The 25335-nt window shown below is 37.4% G+C and overlaps 1 protein-coding gene across 3 annotated transcripts in view; it reads left to right on the forward strand.

Moving 5' to 3' along the window:
- The first annotated feature begins 440 nt into the window (after positions 1-440).
- ANKRD10 (ankyrin repeat domain 10) overlaps positions 441-25335 on the forward strand; it is a 36627-nt gene continuing 11732 nt past the window's right edge. Inside the window, exons 1-5 of one of the 3 annotated variants that reach the window (XM_066236503.1) lie at positions 441-803; positions 5011-5163; positions 10425-10516; positions 11735-11770; positions 22234-22469. In XM_066236503.1, the coding sequence (XP_066092600.1) occupies positions 594-803; positions 5011-5163; positions 10425-10516; positions 11735-11770; positions 22234-22469 (727 nt within the window). In that variant the 5' untranslated portion in view covers positions 441-593. Of the gene's footprint in view, positions 804-921; positions 1522-5010; positions 5164-10424; positions 10517-11734; positions 11771-22233; positions 22470-25335 lie in introns of those variants that run through there. The other 2 variants (XM_066236505.1, XM_066236504.1) reach the window with 2 other exon arrangements.

Below are 25335 nucleotides of genomic sequence, written 5' to 3' on the forward strand. Positions count from 1 at the left end.
ATCCCGCTTGTGGGAAGGTCACAAAACCCCAAACCTGAGGCTCCGAGGCATTTTATTAAGGCAGGCGGGCTTCTTCCTAAAGGCCCCGCTGCCGGGCCGCCCGCCGCGGAACCAACAGCACCCTGGCGGCCCAGTGTCTGGAGGGGCGCCCCGCGGCCCCGCCCTCAGCCCCTTCCCGGGCCGCCATGCCCCGCCCCCACTCCCGGCCCTCTCCACTGCTGCCGGCCCCACCCCGACCCCCGAGCACCGCGGCACCGCCTCCAGCTCCCGGCCCCCGCCCCCGGCCCGGGTCGCTCTCAGCCCCCACCGCCCTAGGCGTCTGCAGCACCGCGGACCCCGCCAGGCCCCGCCCACACCGTGCCAAGCCTCCCTCAGACCCCGCGTCTCCGGGCGCCAGCCTCAGGCCCGGCCGCTGCGACCCCGCCCTCAGCCCCGCCCCCCGTGCGCGCTCCGCTCGGCAGCCGGCGGGACGCGGCGGTGGCGGCGGCAGCGGCTGCTTGTGCTCCTTTGTGCTCGGGCGGCGGCGGCGGCATCTCAAGTCGTCACCGACGCGTCCTCCTAGCCCGGCGGCGCACGCTCTTCGGTGACGGACCATGTCGGCGGCGGGAGCGGGCCCGGGTGTGGAAGCGGGCTTCTCTAGCGAGGAGCTGCTGTCGCTCCGCTTCCCGCTGCACCGCGCCTGCCGCGACGGGGACCTGGCCGCGCTCTGCTCGCTGCTGCAGCAGACGCTGCCTGCCCACTTAGCCGCCGAGGACTCCTTCTACGGCTGGACGCCCGTGCACTGGGCCGCGCACTTCGGCAAGGTGGGCGCGGGCGCTTTAAGGCGCCATTTTCCGCTGCTTCTCTGTGAGGGTCGGGGAAGATGGGGGCTGAGGCGCGGGAATGCAGCGACGGCGCCCCGAGGGGCCCGGGGCGTGCCGGGAGCGCGGGGCGGAAGTGGGCCCGGAGGCGCCCGGAGGGGCCTGGGGCGCTTGTGCGGCGGCGCAAGTTTCAAACGGGGGCGGCCTCCCGGAGGCGCCGGCTTCCCGGAGGCGCCGCCCCTGGCCGAGTGAGGAGCGGCGCCTGTGGTCGGGAGGGAGGCTCGGGCCCACCCCCGCTCGCCTGCGCCGAGAACCCGGGCCTCTCGCGGCCGGCCGGCCCCGCGGGTGGCGGTGCGGAGACGAGGCCCTCGAGGGGGCGCGCGGCTGCCCGAGTCCCGGCGCGCCTGGGGGACGCCGCGGGCGCCGGGACCCGGGCGCTGTGTGACTGCGGGCCCTGCAGGTCTTCTCGCTCCCGCTCTGACCCAGGGGAGGATTACAGGCGCCGGGAGCGGAGCCGCGCGAAATGCGGAGGATCGGTGGGCCAGGTTAACGTCCCTAAATGCCGAGTGTCGCCAGCGTGGAGCCGCGTCCGCGGGAGCCGGAGCCGGAAGGGGTCTGCGGCTGTCGGAATCCCTGCCCCGCGCTGCTTCGGTCGGAGGCGCCCCCTCCCCTGTCCCCTGCTCCGCGGCCCGGGCCTGCGTCCTGGTCCCGCGTGAACGAGGTGACCACGAGCTATCTGGAGAAAGCTTCTCTGTTAGCTGAAGGTTGTATTACAGATGATTTCGGTGATGGAATAAATAACCTGATTGAATTGTCAAGTCACCGGGCCGTTGTGTAAAATGAACGGTGACACTTGAAAGTAAAAGGTTTGGGGGAGTGTTTAGAATGTTGTCCGTGTGCTGCGGAGACATTTAGTTCTCCTAGGTCTACTAGAGTTAGCGAGGGTTGTATCATCTTACGTGTAAATTACTGTAAAGGTGTTAAACAAGGTAGGATTGTCTTTCTTTGGTAATTTGATAACAGATTGCTACTTTAAAATTTTTAAAGATCAGACGAACTTTTTCCAGTCAGTGCAGTAAATGAGTTTGTTTGATCAGAGAAGCAGTCATTAAGTGAGATTTACAGTGCATTTCAGAAAGGACTAAGATTTATCTGCCAAATATCAGGGGCAGTTAAAAATGTTTCCCTTGGAAGTGATGAGGTTAGATTGAAGCAAAGAAATGTTTTTGCAGAAATAGATGCAGGATAATGCAGGACAATGCGACCACAGCTTATTTCAAGATCTTAACATTTGAATTTGCAGTTGATGAAGTTTCTTTACTTTTCACTTCTTGGTGCTGCACTCACAATACCATTGTGTCCTTTGGGAAACAGTTTCTGATTCACCTCATGAAGTGGGAAAGTCAGAGGTATATTTTATTGAACGAAATGAAAGGGAGTTAAGATAGTAAGGGTGAGGCAAGTAACCTAATCAACTGTAAGATCCCATGGCACAGGTTTCTAAAGTTGTGTTACTGTAGTACCAGTTACTGAAAATGGGCACCCGTGGGAAATCAGTGTCTTAAACAAAGTAATAGAACCCTTTTCTGCCCTTCCCTTTGTAGCCTTGAATGTAGATTTCCCAAGGCAATCAGTAATCTGAGGCATTATCTCCCTCCGGAGTACATCTTGCTCTGATTTATTTTTACATTAAACTGTAGGTAACTCAAAGCATTGATTCTCAACATTTTTTGCCCCTCTTTGTTTTGGGGGGAACCTTGTAACCGGCAAGGACAGGTTTGTTTGTTTTTTAAAGATTCCCCTGTTGATGCCTATCTTTCCTACCCTGGTAGAGAATGACACAGTATTGTGTGTTAAGCCAGTACATTCTGTAGAATGCTTAAGCCTCACTACAAATGGTCATTTAGAGTATTTACTAATCCAAGGGTGACTTTGAGTATAGTTTCTAGGGAATAATAATGGCCATGACTACTTTAAAATGCTTAAATGGTAAATGTTACCTTGTGTGTATTTTGACAAAAGTAAAAGACTTTTGTAGGTCTCTTTTACAGAACAAACTTCATAGATGAACCAAAGAGGGCAAATGCTATAACTAGAGACAGTCACTGTAGTGTTTTCAGCTGTCTTTAATCATGATTGTAGAGCCTTTGATACAGAAGGGGCCATAGAAAAAGCATCATTCAGTCTTTGAGAAAAAACTGTTTGGACAGAAATTAGACCAGGATTCAGGGCTATAGGTGCCCAATCCAGTAAGTACCCCCACCCCTTGAAAACAGCTTTCCTTATTTTATATACATCTATGCCTGCACTGTTCTTGGCCTGTGCAAAACCGAACTTAACATTTAACATATTATTAAGTATTCCCAACTTTCAAGCTTGTGTTCCTGGAAATGTGCCAATTGTGCACAAGTCGCCTAACTTTTTAAGAGGCTTATTTATTTGTTCCCAGAGCACTAAACATTTAAAATCTCTAATTATACCTTGCTTTTACAAGCTATTAAACAATATTTTTCCAGAATTCCAAGCCTAATATCCTAAATTGAACTGAGAGATAACAGATTTCAGTCCAGGGAGCTCTCAATTGATATTAAGATGAACTGTTTTTAGCCTGCCTATTGATTTTCATCTGTTTCATTTTTGTTGAATTTGGCAGCTGTTCATTTTATCACTAGTATTGGCACTTTTTCACTTAGTACATTAATAAAGGTAATATATAAAAATATACCCAAGTTGTCTATCAGCTGCCACTCCAGATTCAAGTTCCTTGAAGACAGAGGTCATGTTTTAAATTGGTATACTCCCAACTGTGAGAGTTCCTCTCACAAAAATGTTGATTGCAGTAATCTGTCCTTTGCAAGGAAAGGCGTGAATTGCTGAAAGAGGATAGGGAGGTGGGGTAAGATGGGAATGTAGCTATTTGTTCTTCATTTGAGGTCTGTCCTCTGGAAGAGAAAGAATTTTGGCAATTAATGTGCATGGTGCTTCGTGAGGGGAAACAGGGCAGTCTGGAGTCCAGCATCTGAGGACACACCAGGTGGAAGAGTGTAAGTCCTTGAGAACAACAGGCCTTCTTGGACAGTGCTTGGCATGTGGTAGGCATTTGTTAAATGTTTGTTTGAGTGTGAATTCTTTTACCCAGAGGCTAGTATAATATGGCACCTGGCTGCAAAGTCTTATCTTGACTCCTGTCTTGCTTTCAGTCACCTGCTAGGTACAGAGCTCAGCAATGCTCTAACCCTTTTTTTGTATTTTTTTCTCTGTACAATCAGTTTGAAAAGACTTAAGCCCTGCCCTCTCACTCTCTCACTCTACACATCTTTTTTTCTGAGAAAATAATCTTAAGGGTGGGCCTCAATTGAGTATTCATCAAATGCTGCATTTTATAAAGGTGTACAATTGTACAGACTGCAGAAAACAGCCTTTGACTATGAGGAGTTTACCAGGGCTACACAAACTTTTTTGTGTATATCTTTCCGAAGTTAGAAGCGGGGGAGGCAGCCAGACAGACTCCCGGTATGTGTCTGACCGGGATCCACTCAGCATGCCCCCCAGGGGCGATGTTGCTCCTTTGCTGCCTGAGCCATTCTAGCGCCTCAGGCGGAGGCTATGGAGCCATCTTCAGCGCCTGGGCCAACTTTGCTTCAATGGAGCGTTGACTGCAGGAGGGGAAGAGAGAGGTAGAGAGGAAGAAGAGGGGGAGGGGTGGAGAAGCAGATGGGTGCTTCTCCTGTGTGCCTTGATCCAGACTCGAATCCGGGACCTCCACCTGCCAGCAGACACTCTTTAACGCTGAGCCAACCGGCCAGGGCCCACAAACTTTTTTTAAACACCAATCACTGTAACATTTTTATTCTTTAAAATAATATATGAAGTGGCAAAACGTAGTTTTGATAGAAGTCTGAATATGCAATCAAATCTTATTTTGTCTTTTTCAAGTGTAGGAAAAACAAAGTGTTTAAATTTGTGTAGTATCAATATTTTTGACTATCAGTCCTGTGACTTTTTTACAAGGAAAAATGTTCTTTTAAATGCCTTTTAAAATTTGCATGGTATTAGGATGGAATGACTTACTTTGTTTCCTTAAATAGAAAAAACAATTTTGTAACAGAAAATGCCACTTAATCTCTTATAGAATTTAGATTGTGTAACAGTTAATGGTATACCGACATTTATGCATGTTTCATTTCTCCTCCTCCTCCTGTCTTTGAAGTTGGAGTGCTTAATACAGTTGGTGAGAGCAGGAGCCACACTTGATGTCTCCACTACGCGCTATGCACAGACCCCAGCCCACATCGCTGCTTTTGGGGGACATCCTCAGTGCCTCCTGTGGTTGATTCAAGCAGGGGCCAGCATTAACAAACCGGTAAGGGAGTGCCAATGTTGACTTGGTTTGTTTTGTTTTCTTTTTCCAGTTATAATTACGTGATGTTGAGTTTTCAATCAAGGCCTTAATTAGAACTTGATACTTCTACCTGTGGGCTAGTTAGAATTTATGTTTAAGTTACATGTGGATAACAGGCCTTTCATATAGCAATGCTTTCTGCTTTTAGAGTAGTCTCACCTGTTATAAGCCTTACTGTGAACCACAGTGACCCAACTGATTTGCTCAAGGTTATAGCTGTAACTGAAGGAATCTGGCCTTGAGCCCAGCTTTCCTGGCTTCCCTGCTCACAGCTGCCTTAGTGTCATTTCCACTGATAATTGTGAAAACATATCCATGCTAGCAAAAGAATGGCTATTAAATCACCCCTGTGGTTCAGTTAGCCTTAGCAGAGTGACCAACTTGAGTTAATGTTGCTTCAGATATAAATTGGGAGTGATGATGATGCAGATAAGTAGCCATGTATCTATAGGAAGTGACTCCTGAACACCAAATGGAAGGATTTTTGTATTCAAGCAGACATACATGAACATGAGAGCGGAAGTTTTTTTCATGGTGTGTTTTCAGTATTCCTTGTCAGTTGTTAAAAAAACCCACCACACTAGAAGAGAGTTTAGCTTATTTAAGGGAACTGCCCTGAACAAGCATTTGGTAAAAGACTTCATGGACGGTCTGACTGGAGTGTCCCCAGTCTCAGTACCCTGCTCCAGGATGGATTCTTCTAAGGGACTTGTGCCTCAGGATTTGTAGCTAGTCTTTATGCCTCTCTGCTTTTAGTTTTTCCCTTTGACCTATTTTTATGTCCTTTTCCTACTAATAATTATCAAGGGCCTACTGTTTGTAAATGAACTGTTATTTCCTCTTCTTTTTTGTCTTTCCTTAGATTCATCCCTTGATAATCACTTATAACGTATTTGAGAGCCACTCTCCTAGAGATAATAACACAGCTACCCACCTACAAAGCAAGTAATTGAGAAAAGGTGTTCTAGCAGTAATGTAACACAAGGATCAGTGGGAAAGGGGAATGAGAGATAGAGAGGGAATTTGCTCTTCATAATAGACTTTTCGGAGTGAGGACTGTATAGGGAGAGCCCTGGATTTTAGGCCTGTTTCGGTTATAAACTGGAATTCGAGGTGGCACAATTTTTAGGCTTACTGTGCTACTCCTTTCTCTTCCTTCCTTCTCAACACATGGATGCCTTTATACATACAGACCACTCTGCTTTGTTACTGTTACCCACTAATTCAGGAGTCACTGACTTTATCATTATTGATCTAGGCAGTACCTGTCTCCCAGTAGAAAGGGCACTGGGGCCTGATTCCACACTTTGCTTCCTCATCTCTCTCTGGCCTTGGGCAAATAATTTACTTGTTCTATGGCTTAATCTTCATATCAAAAAAATATGGACAAGCCATGAATGGCAGTAATTAATATTTAATATGGAATTTACAGAATATTCTGTATGTTCTCATTAAGTTATTCTGTAGCCTCTGATTTATAGCTAAAGAAATTGTCTAATGCTATTTTTCAGACTTTAAAATCTAGATGTCCACTTTCCGTGTAACGTTTTTAGCAGCTCAGTATTTTTCACAGGTAAAATGTTTGCTCCCCCCACCTCCTCTAGAGAGAACACTGTGTGGAAATCTCTCCTGCACTCTGCTCCCAGGGCTACCGTCCCCAGATTCCACCTCCTCACAGCCCTTTCTATGTTTTTGTTGTTGTTGATTTGAGAGAGAAACATCGATTTGGTTGATTGTCGTCTGTGCCCTGACTGGGGATCTAACATGTAACATTGGCACATCGAGGTGATGCTCTAACCAGCTGAGCCACCCAACCAGGGTGCCCTCTATTTTAACTGCTCTCCTGGCTCAATATCCCCAAATTATCTCATGTGTGAGGATGTTGCTTGTATTTACTAAGCATCCTGGCATTGCTCCTGAGAAGATTTCAGTTGGCTGTGGTCCCATGTGCTGAGCTTCGGTCTGAATCTTTGATGTCATCTTACTCCACTAGGTAACCGTAGGACTGCTGTGACAGGTACTCAGTGACCTTTGAGGTCCCAGTAGCCCTTTTCTTGATTCCTTCAACACACTGTTGACTCATCTTGAGGTAGATGGTTTTTCTAATTTAACAGATAAACTATTACAAAGCCAAATCCAGGTTTTTCTTAGCTTTTTTTGTTTGTTTGCTTGTATACATGTAAGTTTTTTGAACCTAGCATTATATTTCTTAATAATATTTTGTTTTAACCCATCTATTAGTTTTAATCTTTTGGCATGTTAATGACTAACCTTTTTTTCAAGTTTAGTAGATACTATCTGCCATTTCTAAGGTTGCCATGGGGGTTTCTGAAACTTAGATGTATTGTCTAGAGATTCAGTGTTCTAAATTTACACAAAGGAAGTGAAGTTAGTTTTCAAGTGATTTATTTTTGTAAGTCTGTAGCAGCGTTTCTCCCCATGACACATAAAAACTAATTACTAAAATTCTGTAGCACACCAAAAAATATATTTTTTGCTGATCTGACCAAAAAAATAGGTATAATTTTGATTCATTCACACCAGACAGCTATTATGTAGGCTATTGTCATTTTTTTATTTGACAATCTAAGGGAAAAGAGGTCAGTGTCCCTGACTAAATAGTCAGGTATTACGTGTTTTAAAAATTCCTGCAGTGCGCTGGTTGAAAATTACTGGTTTATAGTGACTACCCACGAGTGTAATTTTTTATATTTGCAATACTCCTTTTACAGTTTTGCTGGCATATGATGTTGCTTTTATTTTTTCTTATAACTAGATTAGATTATAATTTTTTTTTTTTTTAATGAAAATTAAAGGTGACTTGTCTGTGTTCAGACTTCTGGTAACTTCTCTCACTTCCTTTATTAGTCAGCATTAGCAACAATACTTCTAGAATCATACTATAAACTGTTTGGTACGTATTTTTGAAATGTTGTTGGTCTGAAATGTAACCGTAAAATGGCTCTTTACTCATACTCTCTTGGCTGCAGAGCTTCTTTTGATTGTTTGCTTTTTGTTTTATTTTAATTGATTTTAGAGAGAGAAGGAAAGAGAGAAAACAGAAATATCCATCTGTTTCTTTATGTGCCATGACCAGGGATCGAACCAGCAACCTTTGGGTATCCAGACATTGCCCTAACCAATCAAGCCGGGACTTGGCTGCAATTTTCTTTAGTGTTTATTCTGCCCTTTATATTAATGATGTTTTCCTTTTGTAACAGAACAGGAGCAGGGTAGTTTTGCTTTTTCTCTGTTATCTGTTAATTGCTCCTTCATCTTTTGGAAATAGCAAAAACCCTTGCTTTTTTCTTCTTGTTCTAAAGGTAGCTTTTAAAAAAACAAAACAATACTATATTTCTTGAGGGATTTTGTTGTTGTTTTGCTTTGTGTTTTGTTCCCTGCAAAATCTCATCTAAATCTCAGTTCTACTTTTTATGGCAATACTTGTGTGGAATTTTTATTTGTCCTCATTATGTACCTGCCCCCCCAATTTTGAGGAGGGGTAGGAGTATGTTTTTGTTTTTTATAAAATCTGAGTTCAGTAGATAGTTCTTTGTATAGCTACATGGTTTTATGTGTTTCTTCAAAAATGGGATTATTATATTTAGTCTACATCACTTTTGAGTGTACTTTAAAATAAATGTGCACACATTTCCCTCTACTAAACAGTCAGGCCTTTCGGGGGGTGTGTGTGTGTGTGTGTGTGTGTGTGTGTGTGTGTAAACTAATGTAACACTTTCCACTTTAGCCCTCACCTCAGTTCTCCTGTGAGCTACTCTGCATTGGTGAGGAGCTCAAATATTAACTGGGTTTATCAACAAACTGTTTTCTAAGTACTAGATAATTTTCGCAGTTGCCCCACTCCTACTTTATGTCTTTATCCTTAATTAATGTGGTATTCTTCTTCAGCCAAGTTCAGCTTCCAGTGACTTTGAAGTGTGACCGATTCAGGAACTGTTGCTGCTTAGCCACTTGGAATTTCCCAGGCAAAAGTCCTAAATCAATGTATTTAGCAAAATAACTTCTCTTGATTGTTGTATCTTTCTTTACCTCTTGTTTACATAAGAGCCTACAAATGAAGTTGTGTTTCAGATTTTTTTCCATTTGTGCAGTGTAAACTAATGCATATTTTTTTTTGAATGACTACAAGTAGTGTTCAGAACTGTTTCCCGGAGTCTGTTCCTTCCTCTACCTCCTCCAGCATTGTTTTTTGAAGCACAAATCTGGTTCTAATGCAGCCTTTCTAAGCGAAGGCCTTGAACAGCGTTTCCATCACAAACAGCCTGCATTGTATACAAGCTACCTATGTTTGACACCCGTGCTCTTCTTTCCAATCATTTCCTGACCCTTTAACCTCAGCCAGTTTTCTAAAGTATAGTCTTAATTCAAGTTCAGGTTTTAAAAAAAAAGACCCTAGGGAGGCTCTGATGATATCTTGACTCAAGCTAGCCTTGTGGTAGGTAGATACAGGTAAACCAGACTACACATTAGATACTGGTGCTATTTCTTGGCCTTGATTACTTTTTTTTACTTGTCAGAAGATAATTATTTTGGCTCTTATTTGCAATATATTTGTGCTAAGATTCAGCATAAAGTTATTTCCAAACCATCTAGAGCAGTGGTAGTCAACCTGGTCCCTACCACCCACTAGTGGGCGTTCCAGCTTTCATGGTGGGCAACCAAAGTATAAATAAAAAGATAGATTTAACTATAGTAAGTTGTTTTATAAAGATTTATTCTGCCAAACTTAGCGAAAATCTGACATAAAGTACTTGATAAGTAATTATTATTATATGCTTTAACTTGCTGTAACTCTGCTTTATAAATTTTATAAAGTTACTTCCCTACTTTATAAATCACCATTACTGTGGAACCAGTGGGCGATTAGAAAATTTTACTACTAACAGAGATACAGAAGTGGGCGGTAGGTATAAAAAGGTTGACTACCCCTGATCTAGAGTATACATGCTATCATATTAGCTCTCACTGCTATAGAAGCCCCACAGATTTTTTTGTTCTTGATTGAATCGTTGCCCTTTTCCTGGTCTGCTCTTATTTTCTCTTCACATCTACATTTCTTTGTGTTCTGCTTTAAATTGGGATTATCACATTGTTTTATTTCAAAGTTGAATGATATGATGCATGGACTATGTTAATTATTTACTTGAAAATCAGAAGTCTTGTGTCTGCATATTTATGTGTGTTGCTTTTTGTTGTTTTAGGACTGTGAGGGCGAGACTCCTATTCACAAAGCAGCTCGCTCTGGGAGCCTAGACTGCATCAGTGCCCTGGTGGCTAACGGGGCTCACATCGAGTAAGTGTCTTTGTTTATTCTTCCCAACTAAGATGTAGTAAAGGGTGTTGTGTTTAGAGACAGTATTTAGAGCAAGCAAACTAAACTTTGATTTTAATGTTAGTAATATAATTTTGATTTTTAGATCGGTCGATGATAGCAGAATTGTGTAGGTTAAGTTGACCAGCAGAAGGGGCCTTGGTTTCATAGCACTATCAGAATTCTTGCCATGAGAGAGAGCATACTAGGATAGAAAGAACAATTGACTAATAACATTTGAAACCTAGCAACAATGACTTTGCCACTAACTAGTATCTCTGTGGGCAAGTCTTAAAACTTTCCTTGCTAAATTGTAATTTCAAAACAAAGGCCTTGGATTGGATTTAAGCATTGGCTCAAAAACTCTTGCAGACAGTTAGCTTTTCTAAATTTTATTTCCTCATCTTTTAGCAGATGTGACCTATTACGACTTTTGATGATATATAACATTGTAAAATGTTAACTATCCATTAAAAACATCAAACTCGCTCTGAGCTTTTGATACTGATGGCATTATTTTAGTATATCCTTGTTGTAGCCCAGTTAGCATCAACTAGCTTATTTATGACTTGTAAAACAATATTTTTAAGAATATCTATTTCACAATGTTATTTTGTATTTGAATCATTAGCTAGCAGTGACATTATACATTTATTTTAGGTAGTAAATTTATTTGTATTTATTTTCTCTTAAAGATTTTATGTTATAAAATTTTTTCTTCTGCAGTTCACAGCATTAACAAAATGGATGCGGTTTTCACCCTTAAATGTTGAGTGTAAGCTATAGAGCTATAATAACCAAAATAACTATGATAATATCAGCTTTTTTGTTTTACCTTGAGTGTCTTGAATATTTCATAAAAATTAATTACAAGCCACTTTATTCTAATTGGAAATGTGAAATTTTAAACACTGGGAGAAACAAAACCCACCAAACTAACTTAGTTTAACCCTTTGGTTTCCACTTCATTGTTTTGACTCTATTTAATCAATACTGAAAATAGACCCTGAACAGTAAAAAATCATATAGGTTGATGCAAGACCTGTCTAATACCAGGGGCTATCATTAGGCTCTTAGTATCTTAGCTTCTGTTTCATTAAGTATTGTTGTGAAGATTAGTCATTAGTTTGGGCTTGGATCATTTACTTATGTAGTGATTTAGTATTATAAATATGACCTGTATTAACTGTTACATTGCAGGGAACCTCGTGATTTCATATGTAGTTATGACTTAAGGTAACGTAAAAACAATTGAATATCTATTATATGATGTTAAAAACATTGAGATGATTCTCAGTGGATTGCTTTAAAGCAAAGATACATATGCAGTTTTCTTAGCTGTATTCAGATTAAAAACTCGTTTTTAACAATAAGCTTTGCTTATAAAATAGTCATAAAATAATTGATTAAATTGCTTGTCATTTATTGAAATAATTAGAAGTTGATCTTTTTAATGATTTATTTTTTTAAACAATATTAATTGGTCCTGAACATTTTATTACTAAAATGTTAGTTATACTCATTTTAATGGATAGCTTAATCCTTTAAGACAATAAATATCTATTGCTATGTCCTTTTAATAGGTGTCTTTAAAATGAGATCATTTTATTTACAATTCTGTCCTTGGTTACAGGACCTTCGAGTGTCTCTTTTCCACCAAGTGTGACTGAGCATGGCCTCGAGTGCCAGTCTGTTTTTCCTTCTCAGTATAAGAGCCACTCCCTCGAGACCCTGCATTATGGTGATTTCCCTTGACTGAACTTTAAAATATTTTTTAGAAATATTTAGCCTGAGCCACCTAGCCAAAAGCGATTATTAAAATTATTATTAGTCTTTGGCCTGGAGATGGAGCACAAGTAATCATTAATTTTATATGGGGTTATTTAGTTTTAACATCTAGATAAAATGTCAATTGTGCTAGTAAGCTAAATTGTAAATTGCTTTTTGATGTTTGTTCTGTGCGTTTTTATAGTTTTAACAGTTTTAGTCTACCAACAAATCAATAATAGTTTGATTTCCCCAAATTATGATACCTGGATCTATTGTACTTGTTATCCAGTAATGCTGCTTATATAGTAAAGTGTAGTTTTAGCAAATGTCATTTTCTTGTTTTAAGATCAAGGGGCACATCATTAATTTACTTAAAATTATTTGTTTTTTTTAGTTCAGAACAGGCTAGATTATTAGTTCTTCACATTACATGCCATAATACTTAGGAGATAATAAAATATTTTTTCTCTTCCTGTGAATAAATTAAAAACTGTCTTACCAATATTTTATCACACTTGGTGGTATTTAATAATTTTGATAATTCCTATTTTGTTTTTTATCCACTGCATAAAGTGGCCAAAGTCTTAAGTTGCTGCTTTTTGATCATTGATGTAGATAGTGGTGAGGGCAAGTGTACCACACATCTGTGGCTAGAATGGTTTGTTGTATAACTAACTTGTCAATGTAGGCTGCATCTCTAAGATAACGCATGTCAACTGCTGTGCATCGTATTACATTTTCTAGCACCACACGTGAGTATATTGATGGAGTTTCTTTTTCTTCTCTTATTTTACATCTTGAGTTTTGGTGCCAAGTTTTCTTTTTCATGTATGGTTTGTTTCTACTTATATGATGGTCATTATTGTTTAGATCTAAAACTAAAATTACACAGGATTAAATGTCAGTTCTGTGACCTCACTAAATGTTTGTATACTTAAAAATGATCTAAACTTCTAGATGCTTCTCATTTTTTTTCTCAAATATGTCAAGTATGGAGTTTTCATTAAGTTTGTCATCCTTAATTTCATTTATTCAGTTTTTCATGGCAGCCAGTATTTGAGTGCTGCTTGTTTCACATCTAGGATTTTTGATTGGTAGGAGAACATATACTAACATGGAAAAGTTGTTGCCTCATTTTTTATTTTGTGATCAAAGTAGTTACAATATAAGATCGTTTTGCTATGATTTTACTACAAGGTGTTTGGAAACTTGCTATCTGCTAATAATTTAGAAGGTGATTTTATTACCAACATTGTAAAGTGCAGATTTTGAGCCTTGTATTGTCTTTTAGTATGTTGGCACTGATTAATTTTGGTTACTTTGTATTTATTTTCTTGAGTGATTAAAGTGGAGAATGTTCCCATATCAACCAGGTATTAACGTAACATTTTTATGCCTCAGTAAAAATAAGGGATTTAGCAGAATTTAGAGTGAAGCCAGACTTACTTAAACGTCTCAGGCAAATTTCCTAGACCATTTTAATACCACATTATACAGTACTAGGGTTTGATTAGATTATGACAAGTCTCATAATTTTGTATAGGATAATATTTCTGTAGAAGCCGTTAATTCTGTGGTAACCAGATTTTCAAATGGACTACATGTATTTTAACTTAATTATTTTGGTCCCAAGAATAACTTAACTATGATCATCAGATAGCTGAAGAAGCATCTGTAGCCTTATATAAACAAGTTCAGTGACTCAACTCTAAAAAGTCTTTCTTGCCTAATTTAGAAAACAGGCACAGTCGGCTATAATAAAAGTCCAAAATGTGATATTAATAGACTTTGTTTTAATGTTGCAAAAAAAAAAAGTATGTTGCTGAACTTTTAGAAATTTTTTTATTGAAATGGAGTTGGTTTAGTTTGATTCATAATTGGTGACCATATATATGACCCACCTTTATTTGTTTACCCATAGAGCCCCGTCTGGAAGCAAAATTTTCATGAGGGCAAATCATGTGATAAGCATATTTTTAATATTAGTGTAAGAAGTGTCTTTACAACTTTTGCCTATGGCAAGATGTAACTCAGATTTACTTTATTAACCATTCATTTATGTTTGAAATTTGTGGTTTCTTTTACTTTTTGTGGTTTCTTTTTATTCACTTATTTGTCCTACAGAGTAATAATAGTCCAACTATGAAATTTATTAGAATTAAAACTCTGAATTAGTAGTTTCTGATTTTGGATCCTGTGTTTAGTCACTCTTACCTAGTGTTGCCTCCCTTAACTATTATTATTTTGGCAAACTTGTTGGATCTTGCTATTCCCTGGGTCTTTTTTTCTTGTATTAAAGTGTTACAAGCAAGATAAAGGAATTAACTTCCTGAAATAGCTATTAAAGTTCAGCCTGCTGGGCAAGAGCAGATGGTGGTCTGATAATATTGTAGAGTTGTTGACAAAGTAGTTTAGAATTTTTATTATTTTCATATTTGAATATTCAAGTTATTAGGTTTTAATAGTTAACTATTGCTTCTATAAATAGTGCTTTCAAATAAAACCAGTGATTTCTAAATATAAATATTATTTTTCCTTTCCTAAAATATAGTGGGAGCATGTTAAATATTTCATCATTTTTGAATGATGCTCTTATATTTTAATGTATGCAAACATAATTGGGGTTCATTAAAATGTACAGCTATTCTTATTAATGTTGAACTTAAAATGAAAACTTGGCACCAAATTTATTTAGGTAGAAACTTTAAAAAATAGTTTCTTCCTATTGTTACCTAAAGAATATGTTTAAGAAAGTCTTCATAATTATATAAGAATTTGGATACCAAAGGGTTAAAAATACACATTTTCTTTTACTGAAGAAATTTTAAGATGTTTGCTAATGTTTTGTTGTACAAATGGACATTTAGTAATGTTTTTAATCTTTTTTTTTAATGATTCCATATTTGCTTATTTCCATCTAGGAATAGTTACTAATGTATTTGAGATACAGCATACCAAATTTTAAAGTAACCAGAATCGTGAGTTAATAATGGTTTTTAGTCCATACTGTTAAATTTTGTTGAAATGACAATTAAATTGGCTTCATGCTAAAAATTATTACAAGTGATTAACAAAGGCAGTGTTTTAGAGCAATAACTTTTGGTCAAGGAGGTCACATGACAATGGCTTACGCTCAATAAATGTGCTTCTGCACCTTATGTATGTATATGTATTTTTAATCCAAATGTTGCCTGCAAATATGTGATCCCTTATTATTTAAGTTTCCTGTTTTATGAACCATTGCCCATTTTAAATCACACAGAAGATTCTGAATCTGTAAAAACTACACATGTCAATGTTTTACAGCTACGTAATTCGAATTGACTTGATTTTTTCAAGTAATCCTAGAAAGGGGGAGCATTCCATATAGAAACTGCTGAAACTGCCACAGGTGCTTCTCCGAAAACCTTACAGTTGTGGCATTGAATGTTCAGTATGGCTTCCTTTCTCCACACGAGGCATACTGTTGAGGTATTTGTTGCGGTGATTGGTTTTAATGCTAATCTAGGAATTCAGATATAGATTCTTTAGATTTGCATGCTTTGCTTACCCTAATTTATGATATCTACCTTTTTATTTGTAAACTAACAGTAGTTAAGTTGAGATCAGAACTTTAACAGAAATATTATTTATATAAAAATTTGTGGTTATTCTTTATTGTCACATGGCATTAACAAAAAGAAAACGTCCTGAAGGTGATGTGACAAGTCAGATTCTAAAAATTATCTTTCAGGTATTTCCTGATCTGTGGTTTTTCAGGTTAAAAATAAAAAGTTCTTATTAGAATGGCTTCTCATATAGTCTAATGTTGTGACACTGTAAGTGGAAAATAGATGGGGGGAGTGTTTTAGAGTTCTTTGGATAGAGATTCTTAGATATAATAAGTTTAATATTCTATTCAGAATTTTACAGAAAATGTCTGTATGTATGTATATGTATATGTATATATATGCATTTATATTTTAACTTTAATCAAGTTTTAAAAAAGAAAATCTTGATTTTGCCAGTTATTCAGCAAAGCAAGTAATTTATAGTAAAGATTATTTTATGTCTCCCCTGTTTTTATATTCTAATTTTGAAAGAATATTAGGAACTATTGGGAGAAAATGGGTGTCTGCCCAAAGATGGCTTTTCATCTTCTGGCTCACTGGTACAGAAACTAGAACCTGCAGATCACTTCCATTATAAATAGTAGCAAATTGATCTGACTAGCCTAAACATCTGATTATGTCAACTTTCATTTAAAGAAAATAAATTTTAAACCTTAACATACTAGACCCAGTTTGGAAATCAAGTTAACAGATACCTGATCTCTTTACATTTCTGCCCGTTTTCAAAGATTTTTAAATTGGATGTTAGGACCAGAGATGGTAACTTAGAGCTATTAAACAACTGGTCCCGTGGGGGACCCTCTTATTTTCAGAAATAGACAAAGGAAGATTTTAGATCAGGTGTAGTCTGTTTACCCAAGTATATCAAACTGAAGATGCTAAATTAAAAAGTGGATGTTTTTAAAAATAGTGTAAAAATAATGTCTGTACTGTCGTTACTGCCCCAATTATCATGCACAATAAGTTTTTGGCAGTGATTTTGAACATTTTTTTCCAAATACTGTACTTTTTTAAATTAGTGTATAAAGTCTACAGTTCACATTAACCCTTATCTTAACGAGTACCTCACTTGAGGTTGATAGTAATGGCCAACAGTTAGTGCACTGTGGCCTTATCGTACACCCACAGCGAATATCTGTGAATTGATTGAAGGGTGAAGGCTTGACTGTTAAAAGTGTTCTGATAGAACATAGTACCACATTTGAATATGAAATTACAGAACCTTTTAATTCTAAATCACATTAATATGCCCAGCTCCCATTGAATTTTAGGAAACTAACATGATACTTTAGGTTTAATACCTACTGAAACCTGAAACTGAGTAGAGTTTGGAGGTTTAATGCATTGACAATTCATTTTAACCAGTATTACTGTTTCAGCTCTTAAAACAAAATTTTAAAACATCAAAATTGAAATATTCTTAAAAATAGAACAGCTTATATAAGAAAAATTTAAGACTTGAGCTTCTTTTATTAACAATTAAAATGTTTTGAGAATAATTATATTATTCGTATTAAACACATTGCGTAACTGAATTGTAAAACAGAACTTTAAACAGGGAACTCTCAAATGGAATAAAAATGATTGTATTCTACATGCTCTCTCAAGGTCCTTTATTTTACATTCTTGTAAAGAATGTAAGTTTACCTTTAGATATTTTTCTTGGTATTTAACATTTAGTGATTTAATAGATTTGGCAACTTTTTAAAAGGTTTTATTTTTGTTTGAATTGAATAGTTTATGACACTACTAGAAAGACTTTTTTCAGGAATCCATAGACAGCTGTTAAGAATAGAGAGGACTGCCTGACCGGTGGTAGTGCAGTGGATAGAGCATTGACCTGGGACGCTGAGGTCCCAGGTTCAAAATTATGAGGTTGCCGCTTGAGCACACAGGATGACCGGGTTGACCATGGGATCAACAACAGGACATATCAGAAGCAATCAATGAACAACTAAAGTGCCACAACTATGAGTTGATGCTTCTCATCTCATTTCCTTCCTGTCTGTCTCGCTAGGAAAAAAAAAAAGGACTGGTTACCAGTTTTGTTTATTAGTTAAATGTTAACAGACCCACCGTGCTGCTTGTTTTTGAATGACCTGTAAACTAAGAATGATTTTTACATATTTAATGGTTGAACAAAAAAATTTAAAAATATTTTGTGACTCTCATATTAAATTTTAATTTCAATACTCCTCAATAAAGGTTTGTTAATATATAGTTGAGCTCAGTTGTTTACATATTGTCTAAGGCTGCTTTCAGGCTACAATGACAGAGTAGTTGTGATTGAGACTGGCTTCTAAGGCCTAAAATAGTTATTTTCTAGCCATTTGCAGAAACAGTACCTAACCCTGGATTAGATGATGCCTAACATTCCTTTCCAGTTTCTGAAATATGCATTCAACAATTGAACAGCCACTTGCAAGTTTTTAAACGTGAGCAAAGCAGAATTAGTGAGTTAAACATTTCACAGGGGTGGGGACTAGAGTAATGAATGTAGGTAAGGAGGAGAGGAAATGGGAAAGAGAACATTTAGGCAGAAGAGGGGTTTTGGAGGGTTTGGTTGTTGTGTATCAGTGTCAAGTATTAGTAATCTTTTGCTTGAGAGGAATATCAAGGCTATTAAACTGTGTATTATGTACATTCAGTCCTTAGTAACATGAGAAATAATATAATTTAAATCTTAGCACTCACAGGAAGCAGGGAAAGGATACTTTTTGTCTATCTCCTATAATACTATTGGAATGTGGCCAAAATTATAATCTCCTAATTGATTTTCCCAGTTATCAAATGCCCCAGATTCTGGTACCTGTTCATACATTTTATAGAATGTTTAGACGTCCCTATGGGTTACCGACTTCCAGTTCCCCAAAGTTAATATGAGAAACCAGTAGAAGTTCAGTTTGACTTGTGGTTGTTCTCTCTTTCTTGTGTGGTCCATGCATAGGGAGTATATAGCATGAATTGGCTGTAGTTCCTTTGAGTTTTGAATATAATACTTCACACAGCCTCAAAAATTGGTTAACTCTTTCTCAATCAGGTTCTGTTCAAGTGGTTGACTACTTTTGGTAGGAGAGGAGGCAGGGTAAGGTGATGTTGGCTGTATTATCTTAGATTTAGACAGATACTCCTCCTGCTCAGATATTTACGGTATTTCCCCATGTTTAAGATGCTCCCATGTATAAGAGGCAACCTTAATTTTGGGGCCCAGAATTTGAAAAAAATGTATTACATAAAGTTAATTGAACTAAAGTTTTATTCGACATAAAATCCATACAACTTCCTGTCTCTGTCAAAACTCCCATTCATTAGCTTGTCCTTATCTGTGTCTGATGATGAATCACTGTCTTCAACAATGAGCGCAAAACAAGCATGAAAAGGCGGGAAATGCAAGTGAAAAAACTACAACCAGTATAAAAGGCACACCCAAGTTTTAGACCCCAAATTTTTCAGGATAAAGTGCATCTTACACATGGGGAAATACGGTACACTCTATGGCAGGGGTCCCCAAACTAAGGCCCGTGGGCCACATGCGGCCCCCTGAGGCCATTTATCTGGCCCCCGCCGCACTTTCCGAAGGGGCACCTCTTTCATTGGTGGTCAGTGAGAGGAGCATAGTTCCCATTGAAATACTGGTCAGTTTATTGATTTAAATTTACTTGTTCTTTATTTTAAATATTGTATTTGTTCCTGTTTTGGTTTTTTTACTTTAAAATAAGATACATGCAGTGTGCATAGAGATTTGTTCATAGTTTTTTTTTAATGTCCGGCCCTCCAACAGTCTGAGGGACAGTGAACTGGCCCCCTGTGTAAAAAGTTTGGGGACCCCTGCTCTATAGTCTCTGGATATTGGAACTAATTTGTTGCTTATTTTTCTTTAAGGTTATATTTTCTTGAAAGAACAGTAAACTTGCTATTCTAACCCAATTCAATCTACTGTTTAGTTTCTGAATGAAGAGTAAAGGATTAAGTGTATTTTGAATGTTACTCTTTTTAACAACTTTAGAATGTTAGCATGCTCCTTAAACAAGCTTTCCTTGGTGAACTGGAACTTGTGGTAAATGCTAACATTAAAAAAAAAATCTATGTTTTGTTCTTTTTTATTCTCTGATAAGGAGTAATCCTCATTCGCAATTTTATTCTAATATTAAGCAGCAGCTTCTCATTTCTGTATTTGATTTTGGAAAGGACGCCCATATTTAGTTAGAAATGATCATTGTGTAAACTTTGCTTATGTTCTGGGTCTTTTTCTTCAAATTTTCAAAGTTAGATTTTTTTTTTTTTTTAATTTTCAGGTGGCAACTTATTTTTTTGTTTATATTCTTGATGGACCTTTTTGGACCATCTTCACTTGTGATACCTTCTGAAAATTAAACACACCATTTGAAAATCATCCCTATACGCTTACTTTAATAACATAAAAAAGTGTTAATATTTGAATAACATGTTAATATTAAAAAGTATATGGTCATTTTGTATACATGTAATTTGCTATGCCTAAACCTCAGTGTTTACTTTTAATTTATATATCAAAATAAAAATACTAAGAATTATAGAATAATATTCATCAGAATTCACAGCTATTAGGTAAAATTAAAATGTCAGTGTTAGTCCCCAGTAGTTGCTCACAACTGCCTTACATGTTTAAGAAAATATTGTGGGTTTCTGGGATTCTTAAATCTTGTCTCTTTTAGATCTAATAAAATTGAATTTGGCTTTTGCCTTTCTTTAAAATGTATGATACGTTTATCTCATCTCCTGAGAAGTGAAGACATGTTTAGTGATAACCCAAAAATAAATAGATTTTTCATTCCTGAGGTTGGAGTTTTATGAGTATGATGACTGGAAATAATGATTTCTAGGCTTACTGTTATCTTTTAAAATGAGAAACCCTTATTTGTCCCTGATTTTCCAGTTTTTTTAAAAAATATATTTTTAAATATTAACCTAGGAAATAAGCATCGAGGGTTCTGCATTGGTTATTTCCCTTACACAGAATAAAACCTTATTTGATACCATCATACATTTTCTCTGTTCTTAGCATAGCTTGCTGAGTAGGTATAGGAGGTTTCTTTGCTGTTGATACTTCTGCAGTTTCAGTTTATCAACCTGTAGTTAACATTTGTTTTGCTTTTTTTGCAGATCTATTGCACAGAGTGTATTTTCTTGTCCTCCAGGGAAACTTCAACATGGAGTTGCTTTCATTCTCTAAATTTTTATTTTTTTCTAATATCTACAAACTCAACTGGTTCTTTTATATTCATCTTACTCAGTTATATCACTTACGTTCTGCCACCACTTCTTTAATTTGAATCTTAGCTTTTGTAGTAGAAGATATCAGACTTCTACTTGTTAGGGTTATTAACCACATAAGATGTTGATTCTTTTCAGTAGTAGGACTCTTAGCCTAGGGCATGAGTTCCTAGAATAGTTATTAGGCTTTCACAGGAAACATTCACTCAAATGCTCTAGAATGCCAATTCCTACAAGTTTTTTCTAAGCAAGACCAAAAAATAAAAATAAAACATAAACCCTCAGCTTTTCACACCTCCAGTTTGATGATACATTATTTAAATGTCAGGATATCCTTTTTTTTTTATTTTTTTTTATTTATTCATTTTTTTTAGAGAGGAGAGAGAGAGGGAGAGAGAGAGAGACAGACAGAGAGAGAAGGGGGGAGGAGCTGGAAGCATCAACTCCCATATGTGCCTTGACCAGGCAAGCCCAGGGTTTTGAACTGGCGACCTCAGCATTTCCAGGTCGACGCTTTATCCACTGCGCCACCACAGGTCAGGCTGTCAGGATATCCTTTTAAACTTCCACTTATAGTGTCACATGTTAGCATAAAATCTGGCTTGTCGGTAAGTAAATTACACACCTTTGTTTTTAGGAAGCCAATTGTTATGAATGCCATGGACAATTTCAGTACATGTTTGTTTGTTATGATCTTATTCAAGCTAAAGAAATGAATTATTAAAATTAAGTGCAGATAGTATAGAATTCAGGTTAAGTCTGAAGTTAGCATAAATTTAGGTTCTTCAGACTAACAAAAAATTATTTGAGAAGTTAAATAGGAAGATGCCTTTTTTTAAAGTGTACTATATTGATTTTTAAATTACTATCTCCCAAATCTTGCTTAGTAATCGAATGTGCATAAGAGAGAAGTTAGTTACAGAACTAGGATGAGTAACTCCTTCTTTAATGAAGTAAATCTGTATACTCTTTCATATCACCTTCAGATAGTTAGTCAGTTCGGCAGGAGCAGAGACCAGATGAAAATGCTAATGGGGTGTAATTCAGTGTTTTTGTGTTGTACAGCCTGAGAAATGCCAGTGGCCTGACAGCAGCAGACATTGCTCAAACCCAGGGTTTCCAAGAATGTACCCAGTTTCTCTTGAACCTCCAGAATTGTCATCTGAACCGTTTCTATGATAATGGCACCTTAAATGGGGGCCATCAGAATATATTTCCTAATCATGTTAGTGTGGGAACAAATCGCAAGAGATGCTTGGAAGATTCGGAACCTTTTGGAGTGAAGAAAGCTAGAACCGAAGGTGAGACCACTTTGTGGGCGGGAGAGAGCACACTTGTTTCCTTTTTATTTTTACTTATTTTTTATTTTTTAACACGTTTTACTTTTTCATGGCTGAAAGCACCTTCAAGATGAGACCTTCACTTAAGGTGGCACTGTTCCCGGAGGATTCTGGTGCAGTGTTGGTGGAGTTTTTCCTGTATTGCTACTTTGAAGATTGGCCATTTAACAAAAAGGGGAGGATGTAACAGGACAGTGTTGACAGCTCAAATATAAATGTGTGTATATAACTTTTCTGCACACCGGGTTTACCTGCCATGAATTAGATTTTTCTGATTGTTGTATCTGTTGGAAATATAACTATTAAAAAAATCTGCCACTGTGCCTGATTTTTTTGTTTTCCTGTAAATGTTCCTGAGCTTGTAACAATTGTTGGTCTGGTAGTAAAACATAGTTTCACATCTGGGAAGGTAGATGTTGGTTGTACTCTTCTACCTGCACGTGATTTAGCCTCAGCTGGTCTTCATACCCCACATTGTAGTGTTGTGTGTTTGTCACATGATCTGGTGTATCTTTTTGCCATTGAGGACTTAAGTCTCTAAGGTAAGTCAAGTTTTAGGTATCCTTCCAAACCTTTTTATCTTAGTTTTGGAGTTTGCAAATAATCAGAATCAGCTAGTTGCTCTTTAAGTTGAAAAAAACCTTCCTTGTATCTAGGAAAAAAATTATGTATACATATACCTATATGTAAAATATCTTAATGAGAAGACTAATAGTTTGGCAGGAATGTTTAGCAAACTTATTTAGAAGAAAATTTAGAGATGGCAGTAAAAAGTAATCACTGAAATTATGCACTCAGATAAGATTTGCTGAAATTAAATACAAGTTGTGCCTTTTGGCTTTTAAAAAAAGTCAAGTAATACTAGTGTGAGAAAAGCCGGCTGGCTCAAGGTTTTAGTTGACTTTAAATTTGATGTGGGTCAACACTATCCTTTTTTCAGTGCTCTGTCTCTTTACTTTAACTGAAGTATATCCAGATGAAAAGAGAGTTATTTTAGGACAAATTGTGTTCCCTACTTCATAACTTTTAAGGTCTTGGTCATTATAAAAACTTGTGATTATGTGACATTTTTGTAGAAATGAATGCATGAAAACTCAAATGTAAGAGTTTATCAAATTCATAGTGTTTATAAATTATGAGCCTAATAATCTAGAAGGTGCAAAGTTTAAAAGTGGCGTTTTTTAATGGTGAAGTATTACTCAACATTTATTTGTAACATGTTTCAATATATTCTAATGTATTTTAAAAAGCTCTTTAAGAGCATCCACTTTTTAAAAATAATTCTTTTTTGTTTATTTAATGCCTGATTAATATGTTGGAATGATATTATGTTAGCTTCATCATGCCTTCATGCAAGAATTGTGTGTCTTTGTCCATGTATGTAAGTTTATAGGATAAATTTTAAATTCTGGGGTTTATTTTTGTTTTGTTTATTTGTTTTTAAGGCTTGTCACTTAATCTAAAAAGACACAGAAATGTACCTAGAGTGATTTTTAAACTTGTTTCTGAAGGTTTTGCAGTTAGCTGATTTGGCTAATACCTCAGTGTTTTAAGTGTACTAATAAGCCTTTCCAAGGATTCTTGAAACTTGAATTTAATTTTTCTAAACCCTATTACTACACACACTTGGTTTGAAGCATCATGAAGATTCTCAGGGGATTTTATTTTGCTTCTCCAGACGAGGATTCATTTTGATGAACCAGGGTTAGCGATTCACATTTTGCACATTAAATTCACCATGCAGCATTCCCAAATTGCCCATTCCTAATAGCCTGAGGATTTCAATTCAGAATAAAAGGGGTTGACGTCTGGCATTCATTTAAGTTTGCAGGAAATAATAATGCAAACCTAAGGCTGAGCGCTGCTCCACATGTGCATGAAGTGATGGCAACCTCATTTCTCCTCTTCCAGTGTTAATCATTTGTCTACTGAGCATTATTTTAGTTATTTACTCCCTAAACTTTCTAATATTCCCGCCTTTGGTGGTGAGATTAAGTCCTGAGATTATCCCACATGTCACTTAAGAGTGTGTATAATTCATATTTGTAAGCAGAGATAGGTATATTCATTCCACCCCCACTCCTACCACTGCTCTCTCTGGGGAAGGAAGAGTAGGTTTTTTCTTTTTTTATGTCACCATTACATACTTGCTGTGAGTGGTGTATTGGGGCAGTAATTCTTGATTACTAAAATAAGATCTTGCCCCCCCCCCTGCATGAGTGTTTTGCGTGAAATTGTTCATGGCTTCATAGGTCATTTCTATTTGACCAATTTTTTAGTATGCAATTCAAGCTTGATTACTTTAGTTCATTAAATTTCTGGCATTTTGTCTTTATTTGCTCTTTTAAATACGTGATTTTTTAATGGAAATTTTATCTTAGATTTTTATTTATTCATTTTTATTAGAGAGAGAGAAAGAGAGAGAGAACAGGGAGGAGCAGGAAGCATTAACTCCCATATGTGCCTTAACCAGGCAAGCCTGGGGTTTTGAACCAGCAACCTCAGCATTCTAGGTTGATGTTTTATCCACTGTGCCACCACAGGTCAGGCCTAAATATGTGATCTTAAGTCTTGACTCATTCTGAGTTCATTTTGAAGATTAATTTTTGGTTCTGCCAAAGTGGAAGTATTTTTTTCTAATGTATTGTGCATATAAAATACTTCTAAAATAGCTACATGTGAACGTATTTAGTAGAGTGTAAAATCTTTTTTTTTCTTCGTTGAAGTACAAGTTTGATTTCTCCTATGGGCATCTAATATAATATCTTAGCTACATAAAGCATAGTTTGAACCAACTCTTAAAGATATGCCCTGTAAAATTCACTCT

Source organism: Saccopteryx bilineata, chromosome 6 (assembly GCF_036850765.1).
Source record: "Saccopteryx bilineata isolate mSacBil1 chromosome 6, mSacBil1_pri_phased_curated, whole genome shotgun sequence".
In the NCBI taxonomy this organism is placed as follows: domain Eukaryota; kingdom Metazoa; phylum Chordata; class Mammalia; order Chiroptera; family Emballonuridae; genus Saccopteryx; species Saccopteryx bilineata.